This window comes from Phytophthora infestans, genomic scaffold (genome assembly GCF_000142945.1).
Source record: "Phytophthora infestans T30-4 supercont1.20 genomic scaffold, whole genome shotgun sequence".
Lineage (NCBI taxonomy): Eukaryota > Oomycota > Peronosporomycetes > Peronosporales > Peronosporaceae > Phytophthora > Phytophthora infestans.
The window spans coordinates 1,505,178-1,516,925 of record NW_003303739.1 but is presented as its reverse complement, the minus strand read 5'-3'; the positions used below and the strand labels follow the sequence as shown (position 1 = coordinate 1,516,925).

Genomic DNA, 11,748 nt, shown 5'->3' with positions numbered 1-11,748 from the left:
ATGACGCTCCTGATGCGTGGCCGCCGTGCGGAACTGCTGGTGGCTTTGGCTGTAACGGCGTACCTGTTCATCTGTCCCTTCGCAAAAGTTGAGGAGAGTTTTAATCTACAGGCAACGCACGATCTACTGGCATTTGGGGTGCGCAATGTAGACAAGTTTGACCATGTGGAGTTTCCAGGGGTAGTTCCTCGCACCTTTTTGGGCTCCTTGGTGGTGGCGGGTGTGAGTCGCCCCATTGTTTGGGTCCTTGAAACTGTTGGGGGCCCGAAGTTCTGGATGCAACTGGCAACGCGCTGGGTATTGGGGATGATGACACTAGGAAGCCTGGTCTTCTTCAGTGACGGCGTGGGAATGCGATTCGGTCGTGACGTGAGTCGGTTCTTGCTGCTGATCTGTGCCTGCCAGTTCCATTTGCTGTTCTACATGACGCGCACTCTACCCAATGTGTATGCGCTGGTACGAAAAGTAGGACGATGTTGAATGAGGTAGAACAAGGACCACTTACAAGCTTGGCTTCATAACTGTCGTAGGCACTGGTGCTGCTTGGACTGGGTTTCTGGCTTCGGGTACGTGGTGGGCGTAGTAAATAAATGCAACGATGAGGTATTGATCGTTATATTTACTGTTCATTGGTAGGGCAAGTGGCAGCGTTGTGTGTTCCTGTTCACCTTCACGACGGTAGTATTCCGAGCAGACACGATCGTCTTGTTCGCTCCCTTAGTGCTGAGTATGCTGCTGTCGCGCCGAGTGTCTTTCTTGCGGATGATTGGGTGGGGACTGTCGTCGGGGATGGTGTCTCTAGCTCTGACAGTGCTAGTGGATTCTTACTTCTGGCAACGATGGCTGTGGCCTGAGGGCGAGGTGCTGTGGTTCAACACGGTGCAGAACAAGAGCAGCGAGTGGGGGGTGAGTCCACCGCTGTGGTATTTTACCTCCGCACTGCCGCGTGCTCTACAGATGACAGCTTTGCTCATCCCGCTTGGCCTCAGGTTCGTGTTCTGGGTAGAGCTGGAGCGGAAGGCTGAAAACTCACTGGTACACTGTCGGTCTGTGTGAAAACGACAGCACTTTACTTCCGACACTCCTGAGGAGCCGCTCGTTGCACGATATTACGTGGTCATTTAAGACGGCGCCGTTTCTCGACTGGAGCGTCTTTTCTCTGGTGTGGCCTGTGTTCGTCTACCTGGGACTCTTCTCGCTCCTACCTCACAAGGAGCTGCGCTTCATCTTCAATGCGATCCCTATTCTGAACATGGTGTCAGCTGTGGTATGTATGTCTTGAGCTTTTGGGTATTGGTGAGCTTGCAAGACTTACCCGCCTTGTTGTGCACTTCGCTGCATAGGGACTGGCCAAGCTGTATCGCAGCAGAAGCAAGGTAAGCGATACTTTATCACTTCGTTTGGTACGAAGCTGCTCAATTGTTAATGTGTGTTTTTTTTTCTTTCACAGGCGCTTCTTCCGTTTGTTGGTGCTGTCGGATGCCTCTTCGTCACAATCCTCGGCACTTTGTTCCTGCTCACGGCCGCTCAGTCCAATTACCCAGGTGCGAATTGATCTTCTTATTCACCAATAGTGGCTCATTCTGACGCTGCATTACTCCCCAGGTGGTGAAGCGTTCGTGCGATTGCACCAAATCGCTGCGAAGGAGCGTGACTTGCCTCGCAGTGTTCATATTGACGTTCCTGCTGCGATGACGGGGGTGTCTCGTTTTGGAGAGGAGTTCCCCACTTGGAGGTTCGTATGCTGCTCTTCCCGAGTCGTTGAAGCTTACTAACTTACGAACCATGCTCAGGTACTCCAAGGACGAGTCAGTAGCTACCACTGAGCAGCTCAAGCAGTATGACTATCTACTGACAGCCAAGGACCCGACACCGCTGGAAGACGATTTCCAGTACATCGCAGGCTTTAGCGTCTTTGAAGGTGTCCGACTAGTTGACCACCGGATCACTCTCAAGACTAAGAAACTGCTTTTCCTCATGCGCAAGAGGACCATGACACAGGGCCAGGTGAAGTAGACCCACGACAAGTGAAGACCGAGGCAACTTGTTCCGTTCGACGAGATGCTCAATAAATAAAATCTGAGCAGAATGTTCGTCCAGAATTGCGACCTGTTTTAAGTACAGCGTTAGTGATAGCACAACGACATGTCAACACTCAAGTTCGAGCCAAATAGCAAAAATCTGCATCATTCAAAAATAATCCCTTGGGTCCTTCTTGACCATTTCAGACACTCCCTACGGCGCCTTACACTTGAGTAACGTAGCCGACAAAGTGCAGGAATCGCAACAAGCTTCGCGCACTCTCCTCACAACGTGCTGGGCCGTTCCCTTGGCTTACCAACAAGCCATCACCGCGACTAAACTCCTCCAAATCAAAGAGTTCGCTGCCACGGCCTCGAAGCCATTCCACAAACTTCGACTGCTCTGCCGAGCACTGAAACTTGACGTGCAGCCGAGATTGTCTCTTGTCGTTGCCAAAGTTATCGTCCAGCACGTACGTTTGCTTGTCAGTGTGAGAAATCGCTCGCAGCGTTTGCTTGCGCTTCGGCTTCGGCTTAGGCGTCTTTCTCAAGGCACGATGCTGAGTCTGCGAGATATTTGCAGGCGTCGTGTCCTCAGAGTTCGGAGTCTCGCTGCGATGTGCTTGTACGTGAGGAATTTCGTCTGTACTCATCAATACAGCGACCGGGTTGACGCGATACGTAGAGTCTCGGAAGACCTTCACATGCTTCAACTTGAACCTCGGATTGGTCAGATCCACAGCAAGACTCGTCGACTCGGCCGTCTGGCTTGTGACCTGAACGAGACCTTGATCCACCAGCTCCTGCAAGTCCTGAGTAACCAAGTATTCAGGGAGTACGTCTCTCCCGTTGATCTCTTTCATCTCCTTACACAGCGACTGGATGCAGCCCTCTGCATGGTGTCGCGCTTGTTGAATTTGGTGTCGATCGCCAGGACACAATTGGACTCGCATTCGCCATTGTTTGCCACTTAAAGCAAGTTGCTTCACAGCTGAGAGCACCAACTCCTCGTACGTAAATGAGTCCAGTTGCACCTCAAGCCACAGCGAATTGGCACCTTGTGTCTCCGTCTCGAACCACACTCCAGCAGGAAGATACAGAACTGACCCAGACTTGAGTAAATGCTTTTGTGTCTCACCGGAGACGTCAGCCATAGTCGCGTTCTCATCGAAAACATCAAAATCCCCACTTGGAGGAGCCAAAAATCCCACTCTGGCATCACTCGTCGACGATAAACAATGACCTTTTGCAATTTGTGCCACATCTTCCAGTTGCCATGAAGCGGGATGGAAACAGTCAACTGGGTAGTCCACTGAACTCTTCTTCGTTCTCCACAAAGATTTCCCACTCAGTTGGAAGATCACAGTCTCGGAGCGATGGAACTGCCAGTCCAGCACAGTCTCTTCTTGGGGGCAGCTCACTATCTTTGCCGTGTGTCGAGCCATAGCGTACTCAAGACCCAGTTCCTTTGCTAACGGCGTAATGAAGTGCTCAGCGACACCACGTGGGGCTGGAAAGCGAAGCGGACATTTCTCCAGATCTCGAGCTTTTGCGCTGGATACGGGCTCCAGGACATGAGATCCAGTGCTACGACGGACACCAGGAAGCTTCGGGTGAAGTTGCACGGCAGGGCCATCGTCGGCATCGATAGCATCGAGTAAATTCTGCACGTTTAAGTGCCTCAACCCCGAGACGTCGTTTCTGATAAGCCCCAGGAAGCGAGACACTGGAGCGTGACCTGAAAATGGGGATCCTAAGAAAGACTCCTTCACTTTGCTAGCGAGTTCCCCAGACCCCATTAACTGCACCAGCTGGTCGCTTGCTTCACGCGTTGGCTTTGCCGACTGTGCGTGGGTTGGTGCAGTTGTCGGAGGCGCTGGTAACGCAGCTGCAGTTTTCTCGTGGGATGCCAACGCTGGACAGTCTTGGAGATGCCGCGCCGCAAGACCGCGTGATACCGTAAACTCCTTGCCACAATGCTTGCATGCCATCCCATTGTCAGCCTTGCGACCGAAGTGAGTCATTACAGTCGCATCCGACAGTTGTTGAGCGGGGAGTGCGAACTTGGGAGGCTCAGCCTTGATCCGTGACGAGCGACGTAGAGGCAGCAAAGTTTCAGCACCAAATTCGCCGGCTTTAACAGATACCGGAAGAGTCTTCCGCCTCTTCGAAGCAGCTTGCTTCGACTGCTTTGGCGTGTGAACAGGAGCCACCGTTCTCTTCCGCGGACGCTTTGGGCTCGAGCCACTATCCGGATTCAAAGCTGATGCAGACTCGTCTCTTGGAGGGTTTTCGCTGCTACTAGGCTGAGCAGCGGGCGTTGTAGAAGGACTGCCTGTCTTTGCCGGTGTAGAACGTTTGGGCCGCGTTTCCGGTTGTGATTGCTGTGCAGGTGGTTGCAGCTCTGCTTCAGTAGCCTCGTTCTCTGCGCTTTGAGGAGTTTCATCCACGATCTCATCGATCTCCATGTCTTCGTCGGCCTGTCCATTCTCCTTCGAAGATGAAATCTCCGTCAGCTCTGCAGGCTCTTGGTGGGTACCAGCAAGTGCGTCGCAAAGTGGCAGTGGGGTCTCCGTGCTTCTAGCTTTCGTTACCATTGTGGCAGCCGGAACAAGACTCGGCTCCGAGTGCGCAGGTGAATGCGACTGGATCACAGCAACATCAGAATCGGACGATGCTGGAGCGTCTTCTTGAGCTTCCTCGTGTCCACCGCTCTTCCCGCCACGAACTTCTTCGCTGTCTTGACATAATGAATTCTTACTCGTGAAATCATCAGTCACAGGTTTCTCCTCCTCGTTCGTCTTCTCCGCAGTCTCGCTTGCTTCCGCTGCAATGTCGTCACTTTCGTCATCATCACTCGGGAACAAAATCTCTTCTGGAATCTTCACGTCCATGTCAACATCCTCATTGCTTGAATCCTGTTCACCATCCGATGGAATGGCCCTTGATGCTAGCGTTAGCGACGTTTCTTGATTAACCACAGCAGACGAAGTGCTCACACTCACGGCCACGAGCTCCGTAGAATGTTTCGAACTCTCATCTCCACGCACAGCCTGCGTGTACTTCTTGACGACAATTGTGTCTTGAACAGCAGTGTGACGTGCAACGTCAACCTTCTGCACAGCACTCGCATCTGCAAGAGCCTTCTCGGTGACATCTCCATCCAGACCAAGCAGAACATTCTCCATAATCTGCTCTTCTTCGTCGTCCTCTGCTTTCTTCTCTGCGTCACCCTTGACGTCTTCGCTTGTCTCACTAGCAGCAGAGGAAATGTTCGCAGAAGGAGTAAAGTCGAAGCCGTTGTCCACTTCGCTTCCAAAATCCTTCTCGTCGTCTGCCCTGTAGTCGTTCTTGTCTCCCTCTTCGAACGCAGGACTGGCGGTTAGCAATGGCAACGCCCGTGGAGACGGCGAATCTGCGCCCAGCCCAGTCGCAGCCATCGTGTTCATCAACTGCCTTAAGGTGTCCGCTAGACTGTCGACTGCCTGGCGACTTCTCTCGAGACTTAAAGACAGCACGATGCTCGTAGTTCAGTCGGTGACTTGGCTTCTTTCCTACTTTAACTGTAGTACTGCACGGTGAAAATCGCCTTTGGGAGACTGCGCAAGACGATGGGAAATGACAGCAAGAGAATCGAGACAAGTCACTCAACACAATCGCATTAAATAGTCCAATTCAGCACTTAAGTGTCCAGCTTTTTGGTCCCCTCACTCCTCGCTGAACTCGGTCCACTCCATATCAAGCACGGCGTAGAGAGCCGTCTCCATGTCGGTCTTGGTGGTATATAACGGCAACTCGACGCGGTTAAAGCACGTGTGAACCTTTGGGAAGCCACGCGTTTGGTTAGGCAGCGGCCTCAACGAAAAGGGACAGATGCGTCCATCATAACTCGTCAGGCCCTTGAATCCTTGCACTGGTACACGCGACGAGCCTGTCGAGAACTGCAAGAAACGAGCTCGTTCGTCTTCCGAGAAGCCCTGGACCACTTCCCAGAACCAGTCGACGACCAGCGGGGTGTCACTGAAGCTGGGGGCGACTACAGTGTTGTTCTTCCAGTCCTTCATGTCGATCTCTGGCAGCCCGCACAGTACAAGCTCCAGCTCTTGGTAGTCGAAGACTAAAAGAGCTTCTTGAGGGACGATCTCGAACAGTCCGAGCGAGAGAGCTTGGAGCTGTGGCGCATAGCGGTCGAGCATGAGATAGCGCAACTTAAGGTGCAGAAACTCCGTCTTGTTGGCATCTGTCACGGGTTTGTCACTTCCTTCGGGAACCAGGTCGATGGTGATCACTTCGTCATCCGCACGTAGCTCGGTAACGCAGAACGTGAGCTCAAGGGCATCTACACCGTCATTATCTCGGATCCAGAGCATACTAGTGTACACTTCTGGGTCTACATACTGCAGGTCCGAGAACGTGATGGGTGTACCGAGGAAATGCTTGAGAATGGGCAGACACAGTCTCGCCTGCATGGTCTGTCCTTCCAACAAGGCACGGCCCAGTAATCTCCCGATGCCTCGGAAGTACAGCAAGTGGTCAGCTGTACAGTCTTCCGAGTGAGGGTTAATCGCCACAGCTTGAGTGTGTCGATGGCACGTCATGAAGAGTCCCAGCTCGTCGTCGAGCAGTCTACCGAACAAGATGGAGAACCATTCCCGTTGCAGCCCGCCAGCGTCGATCCCTGCTTCCCCCACGAACTCAATGCGCAGAGGGAAGTGGATATGTTCAGGCTGGATACCCAGCAGCTGCTCCATACTCTCCACGAGAATGTGCTCACGCTGGACTCGAAGCTTAATGCGGCCTTCTTCCCACGGTCTCAAGAGCGCCCCCATTCTCTCCAAGAACCACGTGTATTTCTTGGGGAATGGCAGTCTCGACACGCGGTCCAGCAGCTCCAACTCGCGCGCAGTGAGTTTGTAGCCGCTGATCGTCTCCGCTGCGTCCAGCTGCGAAGCGTCAGCGAACGTGAGGCGACCGACGTCTCCCATCATGGACGAGCGCCGCACCATGTGCGTCACGAAGCCTACGGACACGCGGCCGCTGTGCCCTGCTGCAGCGCCGTGAACGACTGTGAGTCTCCTAGCAGCTGCAGCGACGTCCGCTCGGGTCCAGAAGGCGGACTCGCCGTCTTCTCCGAGACAACGCACCCATTCCTTCCGTCGTCGAGCGTACTTTTGTCTCGGATTGAGTGTGGAGAGTCGTAGAGGGCGCAGCGACTGCCTACTGCCGACACTGAGTATGGAAGACCTTTGCGCTGTCAGTGAAGGCCTTGCGAGCATAGTAATGGAGCTGGTGGAGCTCAGACGCTCGTCTCTGCCTGCGATTGATTGTTTGAGCCGTGGCAGTTCTTCTCTCTTGAAATTCTTTGTTCCGCACAGCAAACACGTCGGACGGTCCAACGCGTTGCTGAATTCACACACAGAGCACTTCCAGCGCTCTGCTTGTGCCTCTCCACGCTCCAGATCTAGTCTCGTTACGGTTTCCTGCTCCTGGAGCAGCATTCTGTATGGGTAGAAGGGCAACAACGCGTTAAGAACACTGTAAATTTGCTTCTCGAGCTGGTTGGAGCGACGCACCTGGCAAGGAAAGACTGCGACGCGCCTCGTAGCTGGTTGCGCGTGCGGAGGAACCACAGACCGCCCGCAAACACGAGCAGAAGCATCAAAGACACCATCGGAAGCAGCACAGACATGGAGTCGTCGGACTCCATGGTTTCTTGGGCTCTGAAGGCTGGAGACGACGGGTTTAGCTACTACTCGGCCCCTGGGCGCAGCGCTAAACCCGCTCAAACGGGTAAATGAAGCGAGAGGCGTCTACGCTTGGAGGCTTCGAGCTGTTACTTGGACGCAGCCTCGGCTCTTGAGGTCTGAACGTTGACTGACGGGCTCCAAATTACACTTGTGCTGACAATGGGGCCAGTTACAACGGTCGCGTTGCACACGCTCGTGTTGTGAGACCGGACACGGCTCTTTTTCTTCCACCAGCTGACGATGGCAAAGCTCCGGAACTTGGAAGCACAGCGCTCCGTTCTATTTCGGCAGCGCGCTACAGCTCCAGCTGGGCTCAACACACTGTCCCCGGGGCAGGCATGTACAACGTACCGCCAACTACTTTGACACGGCGAAGTTACAAGGCTCAGTCTTGACCAACACGTGAAGTGCTCGGTCACTGAAGGTGGCGAAGAGGTTTAACAGCTCGTGCTTTCTGACTCCAGATTACTAAAAGAATGTAAGTTGGTCCGACTTCCTTACATTCTTTAAGAGATTGAGAGTCAGACAAATTTGTAGAATTGTATCCATGCCTCTGATATTTGTATACTGATGCTAAATGCATTATTTGTGTTTGCGGCGCTGGCAACACGTGGCTGGATGCAACGCATAAGAAATGGGTCAGATTGACTTGTGTGTCTTAGACAAGTGTGGATATCCGGCAGTTTTGAATCCATCAGTCGCTGCTGGGGCAAGAAAGCCGGCAATACGTCTCCGACAGGGCTACTAAACTGACAATTTCCCTAAATAATATTACGATTCAGTATTATATCCCACTCGACCACAAGACCCAAAGATACATGTAAATTGGGCAAAACTCCTATTGAATCCCGGACCTGCAAGGTGAAGCATTAATTATTATAGAGACACGGCAAGCCTGACTGTAAGTCCAAGAGTGACAGCACAAAAAACCGATAGCTCCAGTAATTATAAATAAATTGAGACGCCACTTGGAAAGCTGAAACGTTGGGCGATTTTTGTAGAAAAAATTGTCATGAAAATCTACGGCCTACAAGCTAAATTGTCTGCTGCCAGTTTAGTAGCCTTTTTATTATGAATTTCAGGGGCTACATAAACCTGTTCCAAAATGCCCTAACAAATACCTTTGATATTCTATTTTGCTTCCAACGGAGGCGAGCGGGTGCGAGGTCGCGTAGCCGCAGCAAACCCGCGCGGTATTTGCGGAGGCGGGCCCAGCGTCGAGCCCACCAGCGAGTCGAGGATTGCACTCTCCAGTACATCCAATCTTTTAATCGCGAGCGAAGCGAACCGCGGCTGGTCATTACGATCGCTAGTTGATAATGTAAGCGGGCTCCTTATCTGGAGGCTTTTTATGGCGAAGATAAGTACTGTCAGCAGATAATATATACGTATAGCTGTCCTAAAATGCACTAATTGTTCTAATAATATTAGAACAATTAGTTTATTAGAACAATTAGCTTTTAGAACAATTAGTTCTAATATTATTAGAACAATTAGTGCATTTTAGGACAGTTATACGTACGTTTTTACCAGCGCCGAATTTCAAATGCCGCGCTTGCTACAGTAGCTCGTAGACACTTTTTAGCAAAAATAGCTCAATGGTAGAGTTTAATCTTGCCAAGAGGGTTCGAATCCCTTTTTTTGCTTTATATAGTATTTTAAATAAATGGACCCAAAGGCGGTATTTGGTATTTCCGTTAAATTTTAAAAGGGGAATAATAAAAGACTTGACATTTATTTTGTGATTATAGATTAATTCGTAAATCATTTTCCTTCCGAGTAAATATTGTGGATTCGAGTCCCACTAATCACATATCAGGAGAAATGGCTGAGTAGCAGACTGTAAATTTGTTAAAGTAATTACGCTTCAGCATTAGGGAGGAAAACCTGACATAAGTGATATTGACAAAAACGCTGTGTTTTGGTAGGTTTATCAACCGCTACCGGTTAAACCCACGCCTACATCATAGCTGACGGCTCAACTACTGGCACCACTGGAATATCATCCATCACTGGTGGTATTGCCGTTATTATCTGCACAGGAGCCTCATTCTGGCTTACTGCGCTGGTCGGTTACTTTTTTTCTTGGCACGTTTGCTTGAGCTTTTTTTTATTTTGGAGGAGTTCACGAGTTAAAATATGGCCTCCCGTCTCTTTCTGCTTTTTCTTGCCCTTTTTGAGTGCTCGAGTCGGCAGAATAGGGAGCTTCTGTCGAACGATATCCAAGACTTGCTGCCAGGCAGCTTCTCTATGTGAAGCAGGCAGACCGTTGCGCTCAGAGCTCTCTAGCTTAGCGTGTATATTCACACACGAGAGCGGGAGATTCCACAGCTACTAAAGCCGGCAGAATGGCTACTTTCTGAGCATGCATAGTTCCATGCTAGGCCAGCAACACTCAAGGCTGTCTGCTTGCCCACGGTACCACTCATGGTCGACAGCTGTTTGTCGATGAGAAATTTGAGACTAGTCTGGAAAGGCAAAAATACCCAATGTCCAAGGGCTGGAGGATATGGGTGCCGTTGGATGGTAGACAGACAAGAATAATTCCGAGGTCCTTAGCAGTATCGCCAATTGGTAGCGAAATGTGGGAAGAGCATCCATCCATAACCAGTAGCAACAGTATTTAAATGTAAGTAGGAACCGCATCCGAAAACAAATGTATCCATTGGCGAAAGAGCGAGGCAGTCATGATGGCCATTTATGTCGTGGTCACACCGTCGCCAGGTACACTACGCTTGTCAAAGATGTTATCGTCAGCACTTTATCCGGGAAATACAAACAGCGGGAGCACAACAAACCTGCTCGCATTACCGCAGGCCACAAAACTGAGGTGGAAGTGCGTCTTAATTTTCTTGTGCCACACATGTTTAGAGCCTTTCGCCACAATTATTTGCTTGTGCTCTCGAGTAGTCTTGATAGCGGTTTCGTCGACATTAAAAACGCGAGCAACACCTATACTTTGCTCGGCCAACGAAGAGAACAAAAACGGACAAATCTCGGTCTCCAATCTCATTACGTGTCTTCGAAATAGCATCTGAAGCCAGCGAGGGGTATTGCTTCAAGAAGCGACATAGTCAGCCTCCCCCCACCGATAGCCCGCTCACGAGTTGTGGCACTTGTTGCGCCTTCTCAAGGAGCTCGCGGCGGCTGACAGGGTGTCCTATTTGCTTCCTTCCTAGCACCCAGTGTCTTTCACATCACGTGGCAACAGAGGCGGAGGGCCTCGGCGCTTCGGCTCTTGTGGGGATCCTTTGCGTGCGGCCACCACATACTCCTTGAGCGTGCTGTACGGCATGTCGGTCTCCTCACTTGTTGTCTTCATGGAGGCCACTGCGAGGACATCAGCCACAGCAGCACCTCGATCCTTCGTCACTGTATTACTTAACTGGTCAAGGTCAATGAACTGGCAAATTCCCCTAATTTGTTTTTCTCAACTGTAAGGTTTGTCGATTTTTATCAAAGATTGTCGATTGGATACGTCCATTTCCATGTAGTATTAGTGCAGCTTGCATGTAATTGGTAGAGTCGTAATTGCGAGTTTTAAAAATTATAAAATAGAACTATAGATTTTGGCTCGTAGCACTAACGTAGACCAATAGTGATCTGCTCAAAGGTAAAAAAAAAAAAGACTTGAAAGTGCCAACTGGTTCACGTTAGAGCGAGCCTCTATGAGTCAACTAAAACGATCCTTATCAAAAAAACTACTTTTTAATTTAGTAAGTGAATTCGATAGAGTATATCGAGACGCTTCGAATGATGTACTGGCTAGCTTCAATATTGAAGTTTGCGCCAAGATACGGGCAGCTCAAAAATTTGAGAGCTAAAAAAGTTTAAACTCGCAAAAAATTTATTGGGTAGTTTTGTGTGAAATTTTGCGCTAGATCCGAATATGCTATCAGTTTCAGCCAATGAGGAATGCTTTTCGTTCAAATTCGAACTTGGTGCTATGCAAGCATGATCCGTATACTCAAAGGAGGTCC

The 11,748-nt window shown here is 50.6% G+C and overlaps 3 protein-coding genes and 1 pseudogene across 4 annotated transcripts; 2 read left to right on the top strand and 2 right to left on the bottom strand.

Annotated features, from left to right (window-relative positions):
- On the top strand, positions 1–2,016 carry PITG_10838 (dolichyl-P-Man:Man(7)GlcNAc(2)-PP-dolichyl-alpha-1,6-mannosyltransferase, putative; the record flags this gene model as incomplete). Its single annotated transcript, XM_002901611.1, has 8 exons — positions 1–456; positions 531–566; positions 643–995; positions 1,066–1,267; positions 1,344–1,376; positions 1,451–1,544; positions 1,606–1,735; positions 1,794–2,016. The coding sequence occupies 8 exons, from the start codon at positions 1–3 to the stop codon at positions 2,014–2,016; spliced, it is 1,527 nt and encodes a 508-aa protein (XP_002901657.1).
- PITG_10837 (uncharacterized protein) lies at positions 1,792–5,470 on the bottom strand (the record flags this gene model as incomplete). The annotated part of the gene is made up of 1 exon (XM_002901610.1): positions 1,792–5,470. One exon carries the CDS (start codon positions 5,468–5,470, stop codon positions 2,246–2,248), a length of 3,225 nt encoding a protein of 1,074 aa, XP_002901656.1.
- A 258-nt stretch (positions 5,471–5,728) lies between these two features.
- On the bottom strand, positions 5,729–7,728 carry PITG_10836 (HECT E3 ubiquitin ligase, putative; the record flags this gene model as incomplete). The annotated part of the gene is made up of 2 exons (XM_002901609.1): positions 5,729–7,520; positions 7,595–7,728. 2 exons carry the CDS (start codon positions 7,726–7,728, stop codon positions 5,729–5,731), a joined length of 1,926 nt encoding a protein of 641 aa, XP_002901655.1.
- Positions 7,729–9,509: 1,781 nt separating this feature from the next.
- On the top strand, positions 9,510–9,581 carry PITG_27266 (annotated as a pseudogene). Its single transcript has one exon. The product of its transcript is annotated as a tRNA-OTHER (tRNA).
- The last annotated feature ends 2,167 nt before the right edge of the window (positions 9,582–11,748 follow it).